Source organism: Staurois parvus, unplaced genomic scaffold, assembly GCF_062004578.1.
Source record: "Staurois parvus isolate SC_StPar_1 unplaced genomic scaffold, SC_StPar_1.0 ptg000029l, whole genome shotgun sequence".
In the NCBI taxonomy this organism is placed as follows: domain Eukaryota; kingdom Metazoa; phylum Chordata; class Amphibia; order Anura; family Ranidae; genus Staurois; species Staurois parvus.
Window position 1 is genome coordinate 4518354 of NW_028317825.1, and position 27445 is coordinate 4545798.

Here is a 27445-nt window from a genome sequence, read left to right on the forward strand (position 1 = left end):
CATGTTTACTTGCTGCCTAATATACCCCACCACCTTTCAGATGCCATTGTAATGAGATAGTTCATTTGATTCATTTAACCTATCAGTGGTCATAAAGTTATTGCTAATTGGTGTACACACCTGTCTGTCGGCCCATTTACTAAACTTCAGTCTGTAGCAAAACTCCCGGTACAGATCGGAACATCTTGGACTGGTCGGACTGGAGTGGGTCCCTGCTACTGGCTGTTGTGATTTCTACTGATGACCCCTAGTCCTTGCAGAAAACTAGTGATGTTTGCATCAATGGGAATAACCACCGTGGCCTTTAGGAAAATGCTTTTCCACACACCCAGAAGTGTAGAATCGAATTGAAGCCCAGTGCTCTGTTTCAGGGTATATGTATAGTGCCAGTGCAAATGTGTTGACCCCTTTACAGGTTCACTTTAAATTTGCTGTTGGAGTTGCACAGAATGTTGCATACAGGCTCTGATCACCATCCACCAAAAACCAAATTAACATAGAACTTCAGCCATAGAGTCTCCTCTTAGTTTTGGATAGAGTGTTAAGGGTTATGCCTTCTGTTCCCTTGTTATTGCTGTGTTCCCAGTAGAGTCTTCCTCTTCCTTCTTGTCCTGGTGGCCACCAAAATAAAATATCTTTCAAATGTGGACCCATACACCAATAAAAGCACTGTGTAGAATGAGGAAAGTTAGATCCTCTGTCATGTTTTTCTTCCCTCCCTTTGACACCAACAATGGGACACTGTTCCTCCCACTTATATAAACAATGGAACACTTTCCCTCCCACTAATACCAACAATAGGGCACTCTCCTCTCACTGACACAACAATAGGGCACTATTCCTCTCACTGACACTAATGCTGAGGAATTATTCCTTCCACTGACACTAATGATGGGGCACTGTTCCTCCAATGACACCAATGATGCGGCACTATTCTTGCTTCTCTCTGACCACAGGCGCTATATATGTTTTTTATTCCCATTGACCACCAAGCCTGAGGCAATGTTTCCTCTTCTATTCCCACTAGCCACAGTCTGGCCCCCCTAAATTCAAAAATAAAATAAATTGTCATTGAGGATGACCAACTGCCATGTGTTCACCCACAACAAGCTAAAAAAATGCATTAAAAAATGCATGAAAATTCATAATACGTGCATTTTCTTGTGCTTCCATAGACTTTAATGGGCCAGAAAATGCAGATAAATGCATGTAGATTTGGACATGCACTCTGTTTTTTACAATGCAGTGCACAGATGTGAGCAGCCTCATTGGACTCATGAGTTTTTATGCACTGCAGAATGCCCATAAAAATGCAGAGATGTGAAACAGGCTTAAGGGTCAAATATAATTAAAGCTGAACTTCAGGCAATCTGCCTAATGCACAGATGAAATACGTATACGGGAGCAGCTTTACCTTCCAAAGGATTTTTATTTCTGTCCATCCAGTTGTGAAATTTACACTGTCCTGGTGCACACCATAGCCCCATCTAGCACGGTAGGGGACCCAATTTTCTATACTGCAATTCATGACCACTAACGGATCTTCTTCTCCCCTAGCCTGTAACTGACCACGGAAGGAAGAATCAGCAGACTGATGAGTTAATTTCCCTGTCACTCTGCTTTCCTCCTATCAGCATGCTCAGTGTTAGCATATGAAAACTGCAGCGCAACTGACTGGTCCCTTGTGTTGTTTCTCTCTCTCTCCCAGTCTGAGCTGTACAGGGATTGTAAACCTTATCAACTTGCAGTACAAAAAATATGTGAAATGTATAAATAGAGCTATACGAATGTGTACATTTTAGATCTATCTATTATATTACAATATATATAATATATATGTATACACAAATAAACACAAACGTATGTGTGCACATATTAGTTTCATACATGCTGAATATAGTTCAGTTTGTTTTTAGGGGTTTTTTTTAGTGGTGGATTGTTTTGCTTATCTTTTTTTTTTTTTATGTTTTTTTGTCAGAGTTTGGCTGTGGATGACATGAGCATAAATCTGCATAAGGTGGTGGACAGACTGTAAATACAGTATTTATTTTTGCCAAACTATACTATTTTATTATGTTAATAAGTAAGTAGTTTATCTCTGTTTTGAGTGTTGTATTATACATGGCATTGGTATTGTTGTTATCCATAGAGTAGATTGTGCATTCACTGTACTGGTTGCTGATTTTTATTAATATGCACAAATTGTCTTAATCTTTTATTACAAAATTTTTGTTGGAAATATTTTTGCCTGTGGGTGCATGCTTTCTGTCTAATTACAGAGTAGATTAATGATATAGTACTGACAGGTCTACTTTAAAGTCTATCTCAGGGCAAAACTGAAGCTTCTCCCATTCCTCCTACACCACTCACACCCTTTTTGTGGCTTAAAGAATATATAAACCCAACATTTCATATTCCTGATTTACCTTGCCTGCTTTTCCATGTACTTGTATGAAAAAGTATCCTGTTCTCTGTGTATTGCTCCCTTTGTATCAAATCCCTAGTAATCCTGCCAGTCCCTCTGCTTTCCTATGAAAAACTGACCACACTAAGCAGAAGAACACACAGTGGTCAGTTCTCTAGCTGTGCTGGGAACTCAATCTGCTGTCCTCCAATGATCAAACTTGTACTGACACCTCCCCCCCCCCCCATTGTCATGAGTCATTCACTGGAAAGACCACTGCTGTTTCTTCACCCTCACCTCTATGCAGCTCAGAACAGAGGATATGTGATCACTTATAAAAAAGGGGAAAAGGGGTTTTTATAATATTTTTTTATAGCTATACACAAATGTTTTGCCTTTCATTTCCATTTTAAACTGTATGGATTATTTTACAAGGTAGGGGGTTTACATATACTGTACTTTAAAAGAACAATATGTTTTTTAGCTCTTTTTTTTACTTATCTAAATCCTTGTCCCATCTGACATGACTGGTGATCCAGCTTTGCAGTCTTTGTCCTCATGATGTCATCCCTGTATTGGAATCTGAGATGGCCCTGCCACTGGATAGCCAGTACCTACATCACCCAGACTGCCATATGGACACCTAAATAAGGGCCTTCCTCTTCTGCAGTGAAGATAGAAAATCCCTGACCCATGTCACATGACCACAGAATTAGATAAGTAAAGGGAGTGTTTAGGTTAGCCTAACAATTAGGAGGGGTTAAGGGGCAAATAGTTGGGATGGAAGGGGTTATGCCAGGAGTAGATCTTTAATGACATTTACTTACTTTATTTAAAGTGGCCAACCGCTCCCCCCCCCACACTTACCTGAAGTTGGTATCTGCCAATTTCAGATACTCATCCAACCAGTGGATCCAGCGTTGTCCCACTGAGATCCTCTCATGCCCCGCCACTGCTGTGTCTACGCCACCATGTTCCCTCTGACGTCATTGGGTTCAGTGGGTGGGCCTCTCAATGACGCACCAATAGGCCCTCCCCCACTTTCTTTCTGTATGGAAGGCTATGCCTCCTGAGATATGTAACATACATATCCCGTGAGGCACAGCGGGTAGTGCGCTCGTCATTCGCCTAAGGCAAATTATGTGCATGGTAGGCGGGGCCAGACTTTTTTCAGGATAAAAGGTAAACAGAAAAACAAAACAAAAAAACAGCGCGACCCGTTTACAGGATGGGAGGAAGAGTGGAATACAATAAACTTTTTAAAAGTTTGAAGCTTTAATTTACAAGGGATTCTACAAGTAATTTTAAATGCTGAATATAGTATGCAGGCCTTTGATGGGGCTGCAGTTGATGTCCCCTGCATCTAGCAAAATGGCTTCCACTATTCTAAAGCCTTGTACTCTACATTACTTGGTCACAACATCCTCCATCTCTGTCCCTCTAGCTGTTGGAGATTCAATAAATTCATTAAAGCCTGGAGTTTGCATGTTCTCCCTGTGCCTGCGTGGGTTTCCTCCGGCTACTCCGATTTCCTCCAACACTCCAAAGACATGCTTGTAGGTTAATTGGATCCTGTCTAAACTGGCCCTGGTATGTGTATGTATCGCTTCTCGGCCTTTTGGCTAAGATCAAGTGTAGTATCTGTTCTTATCAGTGTCCAGTGGGGGTGCTCCCGACCATTCTAGCTTTGCGGGGATGGTTGTTGTATAGTACCCTCACTGGTATGATGGGGGTCCGGAAGGCTAGTACCGGAGGGACAGAAACCGGGGAGCGCCACGAGTATAAGCTGGGGCCCCGGGAGTAATTCCTCTGAGAAGACTGGAAAGACCCAGTACCTCCTGATTTGGACGGATCTACCTTGGTCTGGCCTGGGGCTGGGGACGCAAAAAGTCCGCAAACTCAGTGCCCCCTGAGTAGTCGTCTCAGGGGTGTCACTAGTAACACTTGGGTGTGGGACCCCACGGTGTGAATATGACACATGGCCACTGTTTTTCACTTCTTTTTGCACAGCGCCCTAAGGACCAGGTCTTTTGGCTAAGTCCGGGGCAATTTTTGCTACAGGCCTCAGGGCCTGGTCTGTGCACTATTAGGCACGGTACCACTTTTTTTATTTTCTATTTATTTATTTATTTACCACTCCCACGTTTTGTCACTTTTTCTGTTCTTATGTGTGTGTTTTTTTTCACGGATGGAGGGTGTGGGTCCTCGGGCCTTACCTGAAGTCTAGGGGGAGGATGTGTGGCCCTACGGTTCCTTCCTCCCCTGATCCCTAGGGGGTCTTCTCTTCGGGAGAACCCCCTTGCCTAGTACTGGATGTCCGGCTTCGGCTGGGCATAAGGAACGGTGGTCCACCAGGCCTTTTGGCCAGGAGGACCAAATGGGAACCTTGTCCCTGTCAGGAGCTTCGTGCCCCGGGGGATCAGGCGAACGGTCCAACCCTTTCGGGGGTAGGACAAACACACCCCTAAGTGCACTTTTTCGTGTGGTGTTCGCACTTGCACTTTTTTTGTGATCACTTACGGGTTTTTCGTTGTAGTTTGCACGTTTGCGGACTTAAAAAAAAAAAAAAAAAATGTGTATGTATGAATGTGAGTTAGGGACCTTAGATTGTACACCACTTGAGGGTTAGTACAATATATATGTAAAGTGCTGCAAAAATTGACGGCGCTTTATAAGTTCCTCAAATAAATAAAATAAAATAAAAAAATAAAATGGGAAAAATTGTTTTGCCTGGAAGTGCTTATAAAATATAAATGTTGAATATTCTGTGTTATCAGAGCTATGCAGCAATAAAAGGTCATGTAGCCGGAGTGTCATGTGAACTGTGCACCTGGAAAGATATATCCCCCAGTCACTCCAACATTAGTCTTCCGTACATCTGGGCCTACTTCCTGCGCTAAACATATTGTCAGATTGTGTCATCAGTGGAGACATGGCAGCCAGCCACACGTTTATCAGTGGTAATGTTGCTAGGACAGATCCAGAGTTGGTCAAACACGTCTTCTACTTTTGTGCAGTAATTGCCTGTAGCATATGGTATTACCACTCTTCATTGGTTTGTCACAAAACAGGAAATTTTCCATTGATAAGAGCTGAGGATGACGGCTCAGCAGTTAGTAATGGAAAACCTGAACACTTAAAAGCCTTGCAGACAGGAAGTGTTGTAGATACTTGTGTTCTTACATAGTATTCCACAACCTGTTTTTTTTCTTTTTTTTTATCACACAGGCAGTTACTTTTTCAGGAATAGGTCACAGAGAGGGTTATTTACTAAAACTGGAGAGTGCAAACTGGTGCAGCTCTGCATAGAAACCAATCAGCTTCCATGTTTTATTGCCAAAGCTTGATTGAACAAGCTGACGTTAGAAGCTGATTTGGTACCATGCATGACCGCACCAGATTCTGAGTGCTCCAGTTTTAGTAAACCTCCCCTAAAGTGAGGAAAAGTGGGACAGTCATGGCTTTCTTCAAGACTCTCTATTATGGCTTCTAAGAAAAGGTTATTAGGGTCCTAAAGTGTTACTAAACCCACAACAGTAAAATCAGTCTGTATATGCAGTAAAGCATGCTTGATATACTCACTGTGGAACCTAAGGGGTTAATCCTCTGCATTGTGTAAAAATGCTGTTTGATCCTGACTTTTCTGATCCTCCCCTTCCTCCAGTGTCCGCCTCTTCTCTGCTGATAAGACATATCCTGTGGAGACACTCTGCACATGTTCAGTATGATCTGTATTGCTAGAGAGGTTTTTTTTCTTGGGAGAGTGCATGTGATCAGCACAAGTCCAATCAACACTCCAGACAGAGGTCAGGGGTTTTGCATTCTCCTAGAGCAGAAAGAAAACTCCTCCTACAAGCTTTAACAAGTGCTCTGCTGAACACTGATAGAAGTCCCAAGACTGATCTAACTGATGATGAGAAAAGCAGTTTATTTTTTCCAAAGTCATTGTATTTCCATGTTCTCTGTACTGTAGGAGACCAAATAGAGTGAATGCAGGGTCCTGGGTTTAGTAACATTTTAAAAAAGGGATGACATTCATGTGAAACAGTCATTTATTAAGGATCAAGTGTGCACAAAATAGACTAACCACTTCGGCACTAGAGCATTTTTTTTTTCATTTTTGCACACATGTAAAATCAGCATTTTTGGCCACAAAATTGTGCCAATAAATTACTTAAAAACATTATATATTTTCTAAAATCAGAGTCCTTCTGGAAAAAAAAGTTAGTAGTTGAAATTTTTATGCTACACAATATTTGTATAACTGTGTATCAAACATATATCTTCAGGAACAAATAAAATAAAATTAACTTTAGTGCGCACACACAGTATAATACCCATTTTTTGGTAAAATATAAAAGATGGGGTTGTGTCGAGTAACTTGATACCAAACATGCAAACTGTTAAAATTGAGAGCACCTGTGATATTGCAAAAAACAATGGTACCCACGCATCCTGCACTTTGAAATTGGTCAGAGGCTACATAGCCGCAATCATCAGCTTGTGCTTAACCCTCAACCTTTGGATGTACTACATACGTCCAAAGAGCTGAACTAGTTAAAGTGTATGTAAAGACAAAAAAATCTGTTTTTGTAGTAGAGAATTTGAAGAAGGATTAGAACGCCTGTCTGGTTTTACAACTATCTGGAGCTCCAGCAGGGCCTGTGCTGATGGGATTTGTTTGCTTTTGTTGGGTTTTAATTTCCCATACAAGTTTAGGAAAATGCAAAACCCGCTTGAAGCAGATCAGTTGCAGGTCTGAAGGAGGTCAACTGTTAGTCAAATTTACCTGTCAATAAATTTCTGAATGATCTAAGAAGTGTGATCAACCAAGCCCATTGACACAGACCCTTACCAAAATTTCCTCTCACTTTCTGTCTCGCAGACAATGCCTTTTCCAGGCAAACAAATGATCTGGTAAGTGGGGGTAAATCTGTAACAAGTACACAACAAGGGATTCAAGCCTTCTACTATTTTTATTTATGTCTGTGATAAATGGTGATAGAACCAAAGGCATTGAGGTTGAATCATTCTAAGGGCAGTTTCAGAATGCAGCACAGTGTACCCACGGTTTTCATGCCCATAGACTCCTATTAGATTTCACGTTTTTGGTTCATGTATTGAAAGCATGCCAAAGATGGAGCTTGCAGACTTTACTAACTTGAGACCGATCTCAATCCAGCGCTGTGCCCTGCGGCACTACTCTCCCCTCGCTGGACATGAAGGCAGCAGTGGGAGCAAATCAATATCCAGTGAGGAGGAAGTGGGGGGTGGGGCCAAGCCACACTGTGTGTGTCAATAGATGCACAAAGCCAGGTTCAGGATCGAGCCTACAAGTGTGCCACCATCGAAAGTCGTTTCCTATGGTGGCACATGGAGAAAAGGAGAAGCCGAGAGCTCTGGTGGGAGATCGTAGAAGAGAAGGATTGGGGCTGTTCTGTGCAAAACCATTGCACAGAGAAGGAAAGTATGACATGTTTGTTATCTATAAAAAAATAACTTTATGTAGCAGTCACCCCTTAAAGGGGCGCTGAGAATATGACTAGGTTCTCCCAAATAGTACAGAGGTTACCAGTCATACAAGCTCAGTCCCATACACACCGACAATTAAGGCTCAGTCTAGGGGATGTCTTCTTAGCATTTATTGCTGAAGAACTTCAACAGGAGAGAGGTTTATGGTCACAGGATACTTCAAAATGTTCAGTAACTACAATAGGAGGATAAACCTCTCTGCTAACCTTCCAAATGCAGCTTTTCTGGAAGTAGCAGAGAATGGTTAGTATATCTAAGGCTTTATCACAGCAGTCCATATAGCAACCTCTGGCACTTAATTCCCTTCTGTAACTTGAACAACTAAGGTCTTTACTCACAGTGTCCCAGGAGCTGTCTGCCACCCACCATCCACAGGTAGATCCTTAGTGAGAGAGATAACAAGCACCTTCTCCAAACCCAGGACTTCAGTGCATGACCTCCAGCAAATATAATCCTCAGGCGATCTTCCCCAGGCCACAACCCAGCAGCCGCTGAAGCCTAGACTGCAGCTTCTTGTCTTTCTGTCTATCTCCCAGGGGCAACAGCCCACCAGGAGAACAGTAACTCTACCTGGAAGGGAATAGAACAATCTGTTAAGGCCTCCTGGACAAATATCACCTCCCCAGCCACCTTCTGGATACCTCCTTCCAGGGATTGGCAGGAATATTCAACTAATAATTTGAATCTCCTGGCCCTAAGCTCTGGAAACTTCTATCAGAGGAGGGTGGGAGTAATCAAACTTTCAGCTCAGGAAACCTTAAGCTGACCTATACAATCAATCACTGCGCCATTCACTACAATAGGGCCAAAAATGAATTTTACCCAGAAGCCTAACTAGAAGAAGTTGCTACATCTACAATCACTTTAACCCTTCTCCACTCTGTCCAAAACTATGTAAAAAACTTTTGGCTTGGCACATACATTAAAGCACTGAATGATAGTGCTCAGTGTTACAACCTCTATACTTTGTCAAAGGTTCATCATGAATGTGAAGTGCTACATAAGTCCGCATAAACTATTTACTTTGGAAGGAGCATGTTTTTTGGACCACTTCACTAGTTCACATAATTAAGTTGGATTTGCCAGTGCAGCAAATGGGTGTTTTCAGTGACTTCCAGCTCAAAACAAACGTCAGCCTAGACAGCAGCCTAAAGGCTGGTACACAAGGTCTGGTATTGGATGGTTTCTGTTGAATGGCCGTCTTTTATTGAACAGGCATGCTGCTAGCAGCCAATGGCTGTGAGTGCTGATCAGTGTGTGCTGGTGGGGGGGGCAAAAGAAATTCTGAAGGACCCTCTGCACACTGGTATATACCCTTTCAAGCAGACTATGCAATAAATAGGGATATTTAGTTCACACATATTGCAATACATGCTTAAGCTGGCCAACTGCGTCAAAGTAATCCCTCTATGGCCAGTCCTACTCTGCTCTGCCTACGCAAATACTACTGTGGACACAATGCTAGCATAGGGGAAAAGGCACAATGGGGAGAGCTACAAGGTTCAGGTCTGGCTTCTGACCCAACAATACAACAAACAAGAGATACCTGTGCTCAAATCAAATGGGTGCGGATTGAAGCTCAGGTTTCACAGCTAATTGATACAGCCATTGTTCACAGGTTCACATCAGGTTTACATCAGGTTCAGGACAGGATTATCTCAGGATTTTATCTGGTTTAGAAACGGTTCCCATAGAAGTTAATAGCTGGTAATCCTCAGCTGAACCAGACCACACTGCTCGGAAATGACTCTTTTTAAAAGCGAACTGAATCCGCACTGAATCTGCACCGCCAGTGCACTGGACATATGTGAACAGGCACCATAGGAAGCAATGTTTTTTTAGTTGTCATGTGGATTGGATGCGGTTCAAACCGCAACCAATCTGCATATATGTGAACGGGCACTTAGTACGGAGAACTCTCAGTTTTGTTTTTTTTTTGTTCAGCCCATTGGGTTAAAAACCCTCACATAATTGGAGGTCATCCAAGGATGAGAAATCTAGTCCCTTTGGAATGTTGGCTTACCAGTGTGTGGTCCTACTGCACTCTGCTTAGCTGGGGTGAACTGTTAATTGGACTACTTTTCCAGTTCACATAAACAAATCCCAGCCCAAAAAGAAACACCTAGATTTAGAGTTCTGGGTTTCATGATTTGTATTTCTAATAATAATAATATAGAGAATCAAAAATTTTAACCTCAATTGGCAGATGTTGATACAAAGAAACAGTAATTTTTATGACTGGCAATGTTTAAAACATTGGTCACTTGACAATAGCCCAAGTACAGATGGTGTTTCCTGTCACACAGCCACATAGATTCATGTGATCAATCCCAAGTCAATGTGACTTTGTATAATAGTCTATTTAGCCTCAAAACTAAAAGCATATTGTACCAACAGGTTTGCATAGACTGAGTCAACTCATGCCAATCTCCTCCAAGAGCATTGAGCAATACAGATGCACATTGCGAGAACAATGGCTGTCACACTGTTTAAAATCATAACCCAACTTTGAATCATATCTTACATAACAGATAAAGGATCACTATAGTAAATCCTTTCTAAGAGAAATATGTCAATTTCTATTGCTGACCTTCAGTACATTCTGAGTCACAACCTGGAACAGGTATCAGAAACTCAGAGAAAAGTCTGTTGTTTATGACACTTGGGGGGATTATCAAAACTAGAGCATGTAAAATCTGGCGCAGCTCTGCAAAGAAACCAACCAGCTTCCGAGAGTTTTATTGTCAAAGCTTAATTGAACAAACTGAAATTAGAAGTTGATTGGTTACCATATGTGTCAGATTCTGGATGCTGCAGTTTTAGTTAATCTCCCCCTAAGAATTGAACTAAGAGGGTCAGCATCATAATCCGGCAACTAACATTTGCAGAATGGGAAGTCAGCAATGGAAGCCTCTATATTTCGTTCCAAAAAGGTTCCTCCCCTTATTATGGTGGATCCAAAGTTCAAACTTTTTTTTTCAGTTTTGGATAAAGTGGTGAAGTAGAACTCTTGTCATAGTTTTGTTTCTGTCTATATTCTTGCTAGGGAGATTTGTTTTCTCAATTTGTTCTGGTGACCCCTATCACTGGGAACTTGAAAAAATCCAAAATGTTGATTTCCATTACCTTGTGTGGGAATGCAAGGTAATGGAAGCCCGTCAAAACAGGCCCTTTCATAGGAGCACAAGAAAGCTTGGTATGTGCAGGTGGGGTGGTCATAATTTAAGCAAACCTGTTACTTTGTCTTACACTGGCTAAATATAGTTTCATTGTAACCCCTATAAACTACATTTAACACTATGTTTCCACTTCCACTTGGCCAACTGCTTAGATCACATGGGCTTAATCATCACTTCTATGCTGATGATACTCAGATATACAACCACACTAAACTGGATTCTACGTTGGCTTCTTTTATCCTATCTAACTGTATTTGTGATATAAAAACTTGGATGCCTGTACAACGGCAACAAACTATGTAAATTTTATTATCCATAGGCAACGATTTTAAAGCATTTACAGGTTACCACTTTAGATTTACAGAGGAAGTCTGGTGTTTGAATTACTGCCTGTGATCTGACGTTCATGGCAATACCTCACATGTGTGGAATAATCGCTGTTTGCTTTTGTGCAGGACCGACATGTGCATTCATTTTTGTGATGGGGGTACTTACATTTCTTTTTAATTTTTTTTTTTTTTTTATAACACTGTTGCTTTAATTTTTTTTTGCTGTCAAAGGGAATGTAAACTTCCCTTGTGACAGCAGTAGCCATGTGACAGGTACTCTTTATAGAGAAATGTGGGGTCAATAAGGCTGCTTTCACACTGAAGAGTTCTTGAAGCGCTCTTGTGTAAAAAAAAAAAGCGCAAGAAAGGCTGAAGAAAAATGCTTCCCTATGTATGTCTATGTATGTCTTCACATTGGTCTATTGCCCTTCCATTGCGGTGTAAAAAATCCTGCTTGCCACATTTTTGGAGCATATTTTGTCAGTTAAAAAAAAAAACACACCCCCCCATCGAGATGCCTTGAAAACGTGGCAAAAATGCATCTAAAACGTAGCTGTGTTGCGTTTTTGAGTCGCATGTCCTGTGAAGAATGCACCATAATCACAGTAAACTCACGCCAAAAATGCATTTGCTATGGATCAGTGTGAAAGTGCCCTAAGACCCCAAATCACTCCTTAAAAGTATTTAATCACACCAATATTGCTGTGATTAAATGCTTTTCTTTTTAAAAAATGGCCCCATTTGTTTCCGAGTACACTGGACGTGTGATATAAGGTCATCGCTTCCAGGTTACTATATCATAGAGTTGAACAAAGCCAATCTGGTCTTTGTTCGACTCTGTGATGAGCCGGCGGAAGCACCAGCTGGTCGATCGTTACTCCCAGTGAGTCGGGAGATCTCGTTAAAGCTGTGGAAGACGGTGGGAGTGGGGGATGTCCCCTCCTGCTGCTTGTAATAGCAATCAAGTAACTAGTTGGCTACTCTGATTGTTATGACAAGAGAGCCAACCATTGGCATTGGGAAAACGCCACTGCAGCTGCAGGCATCACCCCAACATAATGGCTCAAACTCCGTTGATGTACTGGTACGTCGATGAAGCTGAAGTGGGTAAAGGCGCTTTATAAAATAAAGATTATCATTATGATTATACTAATCAGAGTCCTAATACTAATTAACCTCTGTTCTGCATACTTGCATCTTTCTGCACCTATCGCCACAGTGCTGAGATTCCAGCTCCAGATCATAATGACCTTTTCTATTTGTGTTTGTTCTCGTTTTATATTGAATTGTTTATTAACATTCCTATTTAATATGTAGCACTAGGGATGAGTCACCGATTTAGCAGTGTGAATATTACTGTGACATGAGCCAGAAGGTCTGGTGTTTCTGGCAGTATCTAGTGTGAGCTGTTCATCATCAACCATCTTTATTTACTAACAGAAGAATTCACTGCAGTCTGTGTTGATTTTCTTTTCTTGGACCGCAGGGTTAGTACATAAACAGTACATAAACATTGTAATTACATTGTAACTTTAGTTACATACACGACTGTGGGATGGTGAGATATTATGCCAGGTCTGTTGTTACTTCCAAACAAGGTACATTGTAAATGACAAAAAATAAAAATGCTCCTACAACAGATAAATGTGTAAATGATAATGAATGATCTACATATAAAAGGTGACATCTAGACGTGGATTTAGATATTGACCACTTCCCGTTCGGCCCATGTACATGAACGGCCGGATGGGAGCAGTGCAGGGGCGGGTGACCGTTTACAAACGTCCTCCCACTTCCCTGTCTGTGCGCGCTCCCTGGGAGGACCGATCGCTGTACAGGACCTCTGTGTGAGGTCCCGATCATGTGATTGGCCAATCCGTGATCACATGAATAGTAGTAAGCAAGATGTCACTTCTGACATCATTGCTTATTGCTAGTGAAATCTGTGAATGATCACAGAGGTCACATGGTACAAGGCTATTCACAACAGCCTTGTATCATGTAACAAACTGTGACCAATCACAGCTCGCACAGTATTTCTCAATGGCTGCAGGAATGCAGCCAGAGAGGAGAAATTATAGCTTTTACAGCCTTTATGCGTGTAAAAGCAATCAGTGTAAAAAAAAAAAAATCTTCATCACAAGTAGTATAGTGTCACTATGGTGACACTGTACTGCTAGGGTGACAGTATGTTAAAAAAAACATAAATAATAATTAAAAAAATAAAATAAAAATGTAAAAAATTTTTGTAGATAATTATAATTTATGGTTATAAACTTTGGGGTTTTTTTTTTTTACTAAAAAGATTGTTTGGCTGAGATTATGAAGAAAGATTATTTCTTTGCAAAATTTTATAAGAAAAACACTTTTTTTTCAAAATGTTTGGACTTTTTCATTTATATAGCAAAAAAAATAAAAATCCCAGTGGTGAATATATACCACCAAAATAAAGTTTTATCTGTCTAAAAAAAATGCTAAAAAAGTTCATATGGGTACAGTGTTGCATGACTGCGCAATTGTCATTTAAAGTGTGATAGCATTGAAAACTGAAAATTGGCCTGGACAGGAAGGAGGTAAAAGTGTCCGGACTTGAAGTGGTTAAGGGATTTTTGAAAAAAAGTTGAAAAAAGAGATTCCAAATGATTGGATGTGTATGCTTTTCTTGTGTTTGTTTTATGCTTGTATATGGTTAACCACTTGCCCTCCAGAGGATTAACCCCCCTTCCTGACCAGACCATTTTTTGTGATATGGCTCTGTGTTACTTTAACTGACAATTGTGCACAAATTAAATTTGTCCTTTTTTTCCCACAAGAGCTTTCTTTCAGTGGTATCTGATTGCCGTTTTTAATTTTTTGTGCAATAAACAAAAAAAGACCGACAATTTTTGAAAAAAAAAATGCAATATTTTTTACTTATTTGACATATCCAGTAAAAAAAATAAATCAAATTTCGTCATAAATTTAGGCCAAAATGTATTCTGCTACATGTCTTTGCTGAAAAAAAATCCCAATATATGTAAATTAATTGGTTTACATGAAAGTTATAGCGTTTACAAATGGCGGTATATACTGAGATTTTTTTTATACTAGTAATGGTGGCGATCAGTGATTACTAACTGCCACTGACACTAATACAGTGATCAGTGCGAATAAAAGGCACTGACACTTACTAATGACACTGGGCAGGGGTTAACATCTGGGGTGATCAAAGGGTTAACTCTGCTATTTTTGTATGTGTGCTGCTTTAACTTGTAAGTATGCTGCTTTGTATTGCTCTACTATGCAGAGCAAAACAAAGCAGCATGCTGGAGCTGACAGTGGAGAGATCTGTATTGTTTACATACAGACCTCTCCCCTGTCATTGTTCTTCGGCAATTGCCAGGTGCTGACTGGGAGTCTCCGGCTGGGACCTGGTGACCGACACCTGTAGCCGCCAATGATGGCACGGGTAGGGTGGCGTGCATGCGTGTGTGCGTCCCCTACCTGGAAATACAGGAACAAGTATATATACATAATTTTGCACAGCCCTGCCGCCCTGTAGCAGTATTTCTGCTATAGGGTGGTTGGGAAGCAGTTAATGGTGCATAATACATTTTGTTTCGTAATGGAAGGATTAAAAAAAATAAGTTATTCATCAAATTTGATGTGTTTTTTATATTTAAAAAAGAAGCTGCCCATTACCATTTAGCCTGCCTGTTCTCAGTTTGTGACAGCAGAACTTTAGTTCTGCTTTAATGTACTAACGCTTACATGGGATTTGGCTTTACATCTGCTTCAAAAGATACATCCCTTCCTAAATGTAGGCCTTACTCTAACTCATAAAATAAACCCTCCAACCTAAGCCCCTAGGAAGCATCAAAATATAGACATTCATATATATTATGTACAGTATATCTCATTTATGTTTTAGGCTGGCCATACATTTTACAAAATTGTATGGCCAGCTTTATAATTGCCCCTTATGATAACCCTGTAGATGAACTTCTGGATGTATTCTGAGGGTGTCATTGTTTTTTTTCACTTCTCTTGCACTCTGTTAAACTCTACATGTCCTCACACGAATAAATGTTACTTACTCAGGGATGTTAACACAAGTCACCTGACATTACAGTCTTTGTGTTTGCACTTTCAAACAACTTCCTCCCTATGCTATTTTTATTCATTTTAACTATTTGTAAGCATCCAAACCATTATTATCTATGACATTTTTTAAATTGGGGTGTCCAGCCTTTTGACTTTCCTGGGCCACATTGGAAGAAGAAGAATTGTCTTGGGCCACATATAAAATACACTAACAATAAGGATAGCGGATGAGCAGAAAAAGACAGGCAGATCACAAGTTAATGATCACTGATATACATACATAGTTACATAGTTAGTCTGGTTGAAAAAAGACACAAATCCATCCAGTTCAACCAAAAAAAAGTAAAAAAAATAACTATTTATACAATCCTAAATACACAATCCTATACCCACAGTTAATCCAGAGGAAGGCAGAATAAAAACCCCAGCAGGGCATGAACCAATTTGCTCCAGCGGGGGGAAAAAAATCCTTCCTGACCCTCCGAGAGGCGATCAGATATTCCCTGGATCAACTTTACCTATAAATGTTAGTATCCAATTATATTCTGTGCATTTAGGAAAGACACTAGGCCTTTTACTAAAGCAATCTACTGAGCTGGTGTCAGGAGCCGACTGACGGTAGCCTCTAGTGGCCCACTGGCCGGAGTCCCTCAGGGCGCGGAGTCTAAGCCTCAGTCTGCTGGTTCACCAGAGCCCCTAATGGTGGGGATGGACTTGAAGCAGCCTGAGACCAGGTCGCGACCCCCGAGTAACACCAGCTGTGGTAAAGGCAGCCGTCAATGGCTTAGAGCAGGTCGGAGCCAGATGTAAAGAGGTATAGCGTGGTCAGACCGGCCGGGTTGGTAACAGCGGAGCAGACGGTACAGATCGGTAGGCAAAGAATAGTCAGGTCATAAGCCGGGTTCAGCAACAGGAGGTCAGGCAATGGGAGCAGGCAGAGAATGGTCAGGACGAGCCAAGGGTCAGGGCTGGAGAGAACAACGGTATCAGGATCAGACTGGGTCGGCAACAAGGCAGTCAGAAACACAGGGCAATCAGGAACAAGGGAACAAGACCATAAGGCGATTTTGAGATGCACAGGGCTGGTTTAAATAGGGCGCCCTGTGGTCTCATTGGGTGACAGGCGCGAGTGCGCATGTGCGGCTGCCGCCGCGAACGCCTAAGTCTCAGTGCTCACCGGCTAGTGCGAGTCGCACACCTCCGAGCGGCCGGGATCCCTGACAGCTGGCCAGAACCAGCAGTTGAGTCTATTCCACATTTTCACAGCTCTTACTGTGAAAAAACCTTTCTGCATTTGAAGATTAAATTTATTTTTCTCCAAACATAAAGAGTGCCTCTTGTCCTCTGTGATGATCTGAAAGTGAATAACTCTACACCGAGTTCACTATATGGACCACCTCTTTCCTCATAGCTGAGCTCCTCCATGCCTCTTATCAGTTTGGTTGCCCTTCTCTGCATTTTCTCCAGTTCCCTGATATCGCTTTGTGAATTGGTGCCCAAAGCTGAACTGCTTAGTCCACATGAGGTCTTACTAATGATTTGTACAGGTGTAAAATTATATCTCTCTCTCTGGAGTCTTTTGCTCACTTTGGAGACCGCAGCTTGGCATTGTATGATATTATTAAGCTCATGATCTACCAGAACTCCCAGATCCTTCTCCACCATTGATTCCCCCAGTTGTACCCCCCCTAGTATGTATGATGCATGCATATTCTTAACCCCGAAGTGCATAACTTTACATTTATCAACATTAAACCTAATTTGCCACATAGTTGCCTTTTTAATCAGTGCATTGAGGTTGCTTGTAAATTGGAGGCATTCTGTGAGGATGTTATTCCACTGCACAGCTTGGTGTCATCTGCAAAGACTGAAATGGCATTTTTAATCCCAGACCCTATACCACTTATAAATATATTAAAAAGTAAGGGTCCCAACACTGAACCTTGGGGTACACCACTGACAACCCTACACCATTCAGAGTATGAATCATTAACTACTACTCCCTGAATACGATCTTTTAGCCAGTTTTCTATTTCTATTCTATCATTTACAAATTGATTTTTCCAAGCCTGTAGACTTTACCTTACACCTAAATGCTTTTTCAGAATCCAGGTATACTACATTCACAGGCATTCCTTTGTATAAGGTTTTGCTTACCTCCTTATAAAAAGAAATCAGATTTGTTTGACAACTTCTGTCTTTCATGAATCCATGCTGTCTGTTGTTTTTCTATCAAGAACTCATTTATGTAGTCTTTTATTAAATTCTCCAGTGTCTTCCTGACTATAGTAGTTAAACTAACAGGTCTGTAGTTACTTGGTAAAGATTTTGACCCCTTTTAAAATATAGGTACCACTTTGGCCTTACGCCAATGCAGTGGTACTATGCCAGTCGTTAAAGAGTCCTTAAAAATGAGAAACAATGGCTTTAAAATGACAGAGCTCAATTCTTGAGGACCCATAGGTGTATGCCATCCTGTCCAGGTCCTTTATTCACTTTTATTCTGTCTAAATATTTCTGGACCATATCAATTTTGAGTCATTGTAGATCATTTGGAGCTGTGTCAATACCATGCCCATTATGGACAAGAGCTCCCCCATGCTCCTTTGTATACACAGAGCTGAAGATAGTATTAATTTCATTAATTTGCACTCACTTTGTCCCCAATCACCCACTCTAGATTGTTTTGTAAAGGGCCTACATGCTCAGACCGGGCCTTTTTACTATTAATATATTTTAAGAATTTGGGGGGATTGGTGTGCTAGCTTTTGAAATCTGTAGCTCGTTTTGAATTTTTGCAGTCCTGCTTTCCTCTTGTTATTATTATTATTATTATACAGTATTTATAAAGCGCCAATAGTTCGCTCAGCGCTGTACATTACAAAGGGGGACAGAACATGTGACAGAACAATAACAATACAATGCAAAACATGAGGGGATCGAGGGCCCTGCTCTTACGAGTTTACAATCTAGGAGATTGTTATATTCTTTGTAACAATTAAATGATGATAGTGTTCCTTCATTTTTATATATTTTAAAAGCTAATTTCTTATTATATATAGCTTTTTTAACTTTGGTTGTGAGGTACATAGGTTTTATTTGTAGCCTTTTAAACGTATTGGAGTAGAGTTGGCCATCTTTTTTCACTTAAGCTCTGAGGGTGGAACTGGATTCTAGAGGCTCCTCTGATAAGATTCCTGTTCCAATTTTATAGTTTTAGAATATATTAGAAATGTTCTCCCCATGGAATTGAAAAAAACTCACAAATTGTTCTAATATCAAATACCTCTTTTTCAGTGGAAAATTGGTGTCTCCAAAATGGAAGAATTTCAAGGGCTTAAGACTACTGTGGAGAGACAAGATCCGTCTGAACAATGCTATCTGGAGAGCCTGGTATTTGCAGTGTAAGGAAACATGTCTATAAATACATCTGAAATAAAGTACATAACCTATAAGGATATGGGATCCATATATTTACTGCTGGAAATATTCACTTTTATAAAGGTTCATGGTAGACATCTGATGAAGAATTGTTACAAGACCAGGTCTTGTATTGCTGCCCACATAATACATATGTACAGCAACAAAAAGGTGGGCTTTAATGCCCACACACTACATATATGCATCACTGGGCGGGCAGTTTTTCTGTGCTGAGAGAGCACCCACTGCATGCTTCCAGCACAGAGACAGAGTTGTTAAAGACAGATCTCTGTTCCCTCTAATAATTGGTAGCTGGCAGGACCAGTTCCCGATCATGTGAGCACTGTGACAGCCAGTCACAGTAGTCACATGATTGCCAATTCTTCCTGTCCCCCAAGGGATGTTGGGGCTGGGCCGGAAGGGGTTAAAGCCGAACCTCAACCAAAATATTTCTATGCAGTGGGGAAAGGTTAGTTCCTCTGTTAGCGTTCTATTGCTGGCTGCGTCCTTCTTGAGGAGATTTCCCTTTGCTTCATTTCATAACAGGATGTGATGGAAAATCTCTCCATCGTTGACAAAGATAGAAATGCATAAGAGGGTAGAACTTTTGACAATATTTTTATTACTGTCTGTGCTTTCCTGCCCTATTGACAACTGCTAGCCTATTTTTTGTCTTGGTGTCACAGGGACCAGAAGTGAGGAAAATATCTCCAATGGGGTCACAGACAGAAATAACCACCTGACATAATTTGTAACTTTTCCTCACTCTATCAGAAAATGACAAAAAAAAACAATTTGGCTGTATTGATGCATTAAATTACAGGATGAGTATGGTTCTTGTGGCTAACCATCTTTATTATTATTTTTACAGTGTATATAAAGTTAAGTTATTCTTTGCTATTGCTGTCTGTATCCCTGCTGGGAAGATCCACCCATATTGTTGGTCTGGTTACAATGGTCTAGGAGGGGATTTCTCCTTGCATCGCCCTACTCTAAAACTAAAGGAAAAAGTTGTTGGCTTTACACACATTGAACTTACACTGGGGACAGGAACACAAAGTTGTTTCATGATCAAAAACAATAATTTAGTGAGCAGGATTGCATGATAGATCTGTCAAATTTTACATTTACTGTATATCAGCAAATTAGAAAAGCTGAAAATATCTCATGACAAGATAAGTTTACCCCTTTACAGTTATTACCATTTTTCTGGTATCCCTCTAGAGATTGTATCTACAGTTGTTTAATATCATTTATATTCTATAGCCTCATTTTCTGTTGCTTGAAAGTGTTACAAGTAAAGGTTTGATCACCTTCAAATACAGATGCAAAGTATTCTGCTGGAATTCTGAGCTGTAGACAGTTATTCCATGGAGTTGATGGGGCTTGTGTTTGCTTGTGCAGATGTGGAGAAAAGGAAGACCCCTGTTTGCGGCTTTGTAACACCTTTGGATGGATCAGAAGGAGATGATCACCGTAAGCCAGAGGTAATAAATATTAAGTATTCCCAAACACACTTACTGCTGGCTCCTTACTCTCTCACTTGCAGAAAACCTAATGTATCAAAGCATAAGGACCAAGGCTGTAATACAAAATCAAACAATGGTATCTCTGCAGAGATACCACTGTTTCCGCACAGAGATAAATCCTTCTTGCAGCCTGCTGGCAGGGGACAGTCTTTATTACCTAGGCCTTTTCTGCTTATTAAAGTGATTGTAAAGGAAATTTAAAAATATAATAACAAGCATGTCTATACTTACCTGCACTGTGCAATAAAATTGCATAGAGTGGCCCTGATCCACTTCTTCTCGTGACCACCTCCCAGCTATTCTGTTTCCTCTCTCTTGCTGATGCTCCCAATAGGAAGCCAATTCCCATGGGGGCACTTGTGCGGCCTGCGCCCATTGACACAGACAATGGGATTTGGCCCCCCCACCCTCTCCCTTGTCCCCCCGCTGTTATCGATCAGCCTAGGGAGGAGGGACAAAGCCAGGAGAAATTCAGCTCTAATGCACAGTGCTGGATCACAATGGGGCTCAAGTAAGTATGGGGGGGGGGGGGGGGGTGAAAGGGGAGTCTGTAACACAAAAGGTTTTTTTACCTTAACCTCCCTGGCGGTATGATTATTTCAGATTTTTGGTGCTGAAAGTGGTACCATTATTTTGAATGGAATTATGGCGTTTTTTATTGTAGGCCTTTAATTTTTAGGAATAACTCACTGAAATCTGTCCGAACAAGAGTCTAGTAAACATCCCGGGTATGTTAAAATTTGAAACGCGAAATCATAAATTGTAATTTAATAAATAATCCTAAAAATAATAATATAATAATAAATAAAAAAAGTTTGGACGCCATGGACGTTTCTCAGTTTCCAGGCAGAAGGAACAGTAAAAATGCAGGCAGGGCACAGGACAAAGCACCCGGGACAAAATGTATGTGAAATGGTTTGATACAGTAATGTTTTACTATGTGATTTTAGTGATTTTAGTGAATGCCACTTTTTGTCATTTTCAAACGTCCCGGCGCTCGCAGGGGACGGAACCCAGATGACAGATGCCGGCATCTGCCGGATTACATTGCCGGGGACACTGCAAGAGGAACATCGCGGGAGTGCAGGACAAGGTAAGTGATCGAGGGATCCCAGAGCGGCGCCGCATGGTAAGCCCGAGTGTAACTCGGGGTTACCGCTTGTGGTACTGAAACTTTACCCCGATCTACACTCAGGAATACCGCAAGGGAGGCTACTGCATGGAATGCATTAAGGTAAAAAAAACCTCGAGGCTTTAGAACCGCTATAAAGAAAACAAATTATACAACTTTGAATACCTTTATTTTGATGCACCTGGTATGTATTTAGAGGATTCAAACAAAACATTTGCTGGGGCTTTAACTCCTTCATGCCTGCCCTGGCGTCCCCTTTAAAAGTTCCTAACGTTCAGGGTGGTGGGAATGATCGGCAATCATGTGACCATATTGATTGGCTGTCACAGTGGTCACACGTTTCGGAAGTAGATCTAGCTCGCTATCAGTGTTTAGTTGGGACTGAGAGCTGTTTTCAGCATTACCATTGCATTGCCTGTGACGCATATGTGCTGTGTGTGGGTGTTAAAGCCCACCTTATTTTACAGCCACACATATGACTTGTTGGGGCATAAAGGGGTTAAACAACCTATATAATAAAATAACTGTTCCACACCTGGGCTGTTAATTTGAGCGTGTTTATAGCATGCTTGTTAATGCACATTATGTTGCATGTTAATGTGTATTGCATTAAGGTAGCCCATTAATTTGAATAGGCTGCCTATAGCACCACAATGAACCAAAATTTGGACCTGCACAATTAATACTAGTGCAGCACAACACACAGTAGAATGTGACCACATGTTGTGTGGTGCTTCAACATAAGTGTGTTTTGTAGGTACAGTGGGGTACTATTCACAATGAATGGCACCGCAGTACCCCAACTACATAACGTGTTTTCACAGGACAATGTTTTGAATGGACCCTAAGCAGTACTTATGCTTGTAAACTAAACATTTTGATGAGAAAATTGTCATGATATAAAACTGTGAGTATAGCTACAGTAACTCCTACAGTTTATTGAAGCTATTGTGTGCTCTATGCTTGTTTTAAACCAGACCTGGGCATTTTACAGATCCCGGTGTAGCAGCAAGATGTGTATTCTGTGAAGATTGGTATCCCGCTGCTATGCCGGGTCACCTCCAGCCCTTTGGCTGTCCCTGTTGGGCCCATGTGAGGTCAATCAGAAATTAGAAATCAAATGTAAATATGTGTACAACAAGCATGCAATACAACAGCATTGCTTTTATTTTGAAGGCTAATGATATTTTTTTTTTACAATTTACTGTATGTTTGTGTGTATGTACATGTGTGTCTACGCACCTTCACTGTGATGTGTTGGAGAATAGGTGTCTACAGGAGATAGCGGCGGCCCAATTTCTGCCTCCCGCAGGGCATGTGACACTTCTCCCTGGCTCTGGAGGAGGAATGTAGGTTCCCCAGATTCAGGTCAGCCAGCTAACAAGATGGCTGGGGCTGTGCTTCTGCCCTCGTCGGTCCACTGGTTTCCAAGATGGCAGTGGGTGCACTTCTGTCCTTTTTGAGTGGCTTCAGCCATGTAGGAGGGGTGGCAGCACCCCTCGAGCGGCTGGGACAGACCATTGGAGATGGGCAACAAGCATATGATGCGGGTGAGGGCAAGTGACGAGGTGTGGCCAGGTCCTGCTCTCCACCCCACAAGCAATGGGTGTTAAGGATTAAAAAGTATGTTATGTTAAAAAAAATGAAATAACAATATAATGAATGCCTTCCATACTTCTATATTTGACCTACTTCACATTTTTGTAGCCTTACTATCAGATAATTAAAACCACATAATTTACTGCTTTTTATAAAATGATAAAATTGTTATTTAGAAGAATTATGTTCAGCCTATTGGTTTGGCCCTCCACAACAGTCCTAGTTTCTCATGTGGCCCCATGGGAAAATGAATTGCTCGCCCCTGTTTTAGACCATTGATTGATCTGCACTTTCCCTGTTTGTACACTGTCGTTTTGGAATTAAAGGAATGTCAGGTAGTAATAGCTGGTCATTCATAGTGTATGCAGGCTATTTAAATGCCTTCAATGTGTTTACTGTGCGTTTGCTATTCTTTAACGTGTATGAAGGAATAAAAGCAAAGCACAAACTGATCACAAACTGACCTTAGCTCATCTCAAAAGCCATTGTACACTAGTTCTTAGAGCTTAGATAGTATATGGCAGTATTGCAATGGTATAGATTCCAGGGCTTTGTGGAACACAAGAGTTCCTCTAGAGCAGTGTTTCTCAACCCTTTTTTAGTCAATTATGGACAGTCCCGAGGCACCCTTTAAAATTATGTACAGTGTTGATGCACCCCATTCTAAAATGAGCTAATGTGAACCCATCACTGATGGAGAGGGGCAGGGGAGGGTCAAACTAGGATGCTGTGCAGGCAACTGACATCCTCCTTATCAACTGATGATGTCATTGGTTGTCAGGATGCCGGCGGCTAGAAGGTGGTAATGATGCACAATGAAAATCTGTGGCTAAAAGGCAGGCTTGTTCCACCCACTGGCTTGTATACAAGTTTTGGGCAATTTTTAAACATTTTGCCAAGGCACCCCTGAAGAAACCTCATGCACCCTGGTTGAGAATGGCTGCTCTAGAGGTTGCTAGGGGTTGCTTGAACAATCACTGTTTGATCTTGATCTTAATAGGTTCAAGAACAACGCCATTTATCACAGTCAGCAGCACAACACCAATATTTTTTAAGCTTCCTGTAAGAATTGCATTCTGACCACCACTGTAAGAAGGGTATTCCTCCCTCTGACCACCACTGTAAGAAGGGTATTCCTCCCTCTGACCACCACTGTAAGAAGGGTATTCCTCCCTCTGACCACCACTGTAAGAAGGGTATTCCTCCCTCTGACCACCACTGTAAGAAGGGTATTCCTCCCTCTGACCACCACTGTAAGAAGGGTATTCCTCCCTCTGACCACCACTGTAAGAAGGGTATTCCTCCCTCTGACCACCACTGTAAGAAGGGTATTCCTCCCACTGACCACCAATGTAAGCTTCATGTTTCTTATTGATCCCCATGATTTGGTTTTATCAGGGGATCCCCTAGACCTGAAATTTATTTAAAGGGTTCCTCTGGGGTGTAAAAATAGAGAAAAGTTGAATTGGAGTATAACATTTAGGCAGGTAGTCAGTTAATATTAAGACTTTTGCTGTAAAAAGAGGTTTATACAGTAAAGCAATGCAGAGATCAGTGATGACATGGCACCCAATCAGATTTGGTTAGTGCAGTGAAAGCTGGTTGGTGTTTGCTTACTGTGTTTTTTTTTTTCCGGAATCAAGTATGTGATGGGCATGAGAGAGATAATGATATCCCTGTTACACTGTGTTCATCATTTTGTATTAGTCCAATGTGATACCCCAATAGAGATAACGCAGACAGATTTCGAGTTGCTGCCATAAAATATGAATACATGTCTTCAACCTTCTGTGTTGTTCAGGCTGTGATTCTTGAGGGAAACTATTGGAAGAGAAGAATAGAAGTTGTCATGAAAGAATATAACAAGTGGAGGATTTATTACAAGAAACGGGTAAGAAACATCACTCTCTTAGTTTCATCTTACGTGAAAAATAATAGTTCAAAGGCTGGACTACTTTTAGGTTAAGTTCACATTTGAATAGGCTGCTGTCCCTTCATTTTCGTTTTTTAAAATGCGGCTGCATGGAAGCCACACGGTGTTTTGGCACCATGCATATCCTTGTACAGGAAACCACACTGCGTTTTTCAGTATGTGGGGGTACCATTAAGAATTAATGGCATCTCCGCACGTTTTCTTAGCGTAGCGTGTTTTTTTAGTGCGGATGCATGCAGGATCGGGAACACGTGCATATTACACGCAAACCCGCACAAATGTGAACCTAGCCTTAGAGATTCCTTTTTAAATAATATAGTCCATAGACTTGGCTTTTCCAAGGCTAAAATCTGTGCATTGCTCATTAGCTGATTCACCCACTAGATGGAGCCGTATACCTCTTCACTTCATTGCTGAAAATGTACAATTTCCTTAAAGAAACCCTGTCACTAACTTACAAAATGCAGGTAATAAAACCTTAATAAAAAATAACGAAAGAGAAAGTAATGCAGATAAACACAGAGAAAAATCTTAAATGCTTGCTGGCGACATTTTTCCTTTCCATAAACAATTTTTAATTGACTTGCAATTTGCTTTTGAACTTGCTAGAAAATGTGACAACTTCAGAAGTGTTGCTTTTCCAACATTCCCCCCCCCTCCTTGCATATCATAGCCCTCTCCTCCTCTGAGAGTGTACAATCACTGTCTGTGCTGGCCCATCTCCTCAGCCCCCTCCACATTTCCAGATAAACTTTTCTGTAGCTATTGGAGAAGAAACAAAGGGGAATACTATAGAGTGTCCTTTGAGTAAAAGCTCTGGAGCTGCTGGCATCACATTTAGGATGTCGTCACCCAGCAACAGCCTCAGGGTTTCTGGATGTCTACACAAGGGAGGCTTTTACAGGTAAATAACATATATAAAATACGTTAATTGCACATATGATCTTATGGGAAGATTGTTGTTGAAATGAATGGTTTGGTGACAGGGTCCCTTTAAGAGAAACTTTGGGACTGCCATGGTACACCTCTTTTTGACAATGCTAGTTTTCTGGCTTTTATGTTGACTCTCCAGCTGCAGTACTTTATGAGTCAGAAACAGGGAACAAGTGTTCACATTTTCAGAGAAAATTTAGAAGTGCTTATCTGCACAATTATTCTGGGTCAGAGTCACCCAGTATTGAAGTAAAAGGGTCAGCATGACAGCCAGGCACCTAGCATTTGCAGCATAAGAACTGCTCAGTCGCAGCCTCTATGTTTCTTTTATACCAATATTCCTTTAAAGTTAAACATATTTATTTATTACAGGTACTTATATAGCGTCATCAATTTACACAGCTCTTTACATTTATATTACATATATCAGTCCCTAACCATCAAAGAGTGTGCAACCTAAGATCCCTAACTCACATTTGTACATAAACATACTAGAGCCAATTTAGACAGGAGCCAATTAACTTACCAGTTAAAATAAACACAACCCCAATTCCAAAAAAGCTGGGACATATCTACAAATCTGGGACAAAATCTATATAAAACAGAATGCAATGATTTTCAACTCTAATAAACCCATATTTTATTCACAATAGAAAACAGAATCCATATCAAATGTTTACACTTAGAAAATGTACCATTTTAAGGAAAATATAAGGTAATGTTGAAATTTTGGCAGCAACACATCTCAAAAAAGTTAGGACAGGGCAACAAAAGAGCTGGAAGACCATTTTACAACTAATTGGGTTATTGACAACAGGTCAGTAACATTATTGGGTATATAAAGGGCATCTTAGAGAGTCAGAGTGTCTCAGAAATAAAGATGAACAGAGGTTCACCACTCTGTGTGTGAAAAGCTGTTGAACAATTTCAGAATCATGTTCCTCCAATTTCAGAATCATGAAAAATTGCAAATACTTTAAATATATCATAATCTACAGTACATAATATCATCAAATGATTTTGAGAATCTGTGGAATCACAAGGGAGAGATGGCACTGCATTAAAAACAGGCATGATTCTGTGATGTACATGACTGCATGCGCTCAGGAATACTTTCAGAAATCATTATTTAAGAACACAAGTTAAAGCTCTATCATGCAAAGAAGAAGCAATATCTAAACATCATCCAGAAACACCATGTCTTGGGTCAAAGCTCATTTAAAATGGTCAGTTGCAAAGTGGACATCTGTAGTGTGGTCAGACAGATTGGAATTTGACATTCTTTTTGGCAACTATGGCCCCCACCGCGTTCTCCAGACTAAAGAGGAGAGTAACCTACCAACTTGTTATCAGCGCGCAGTTCAAAAGCCTA

At 40.9% G+C, this 27445-nt stretch overlaps 1 protein-coding gene and 1 pseudogene across 1 annotated transcript in view; both read left to right on the forward strand.

The window, feature by feature from the left end:
* The window catches only part of MLXIPL (MLX interacting protein like), a 146699-nt gene that overhangs the window by 47718 nt on the left and 71536 nt on the right, over window positions 1–27445 (forward strand). Inside the window, exons 2-4 of the mRNA XM_089657360.1 lie at window positions 18825–18931; window positions 20352–20434; window positions 25009–25098. Of these exons, the coding sequence (XP_089513486.1) occupies window positions 18825–18931; window positions 20352–20434; window positions 25009–25098 (280 nt within the window). The remainder of the gene's footprint in view (window positions 1–18824; window positions 18932–20351; window positions 20435–25008; window positions 25099–27445) is intronic.
* LOC149471075 (U2 spliceosomal RNA) lies at window positions 4007–4122 on the forward strand (annotated as a pseudogene).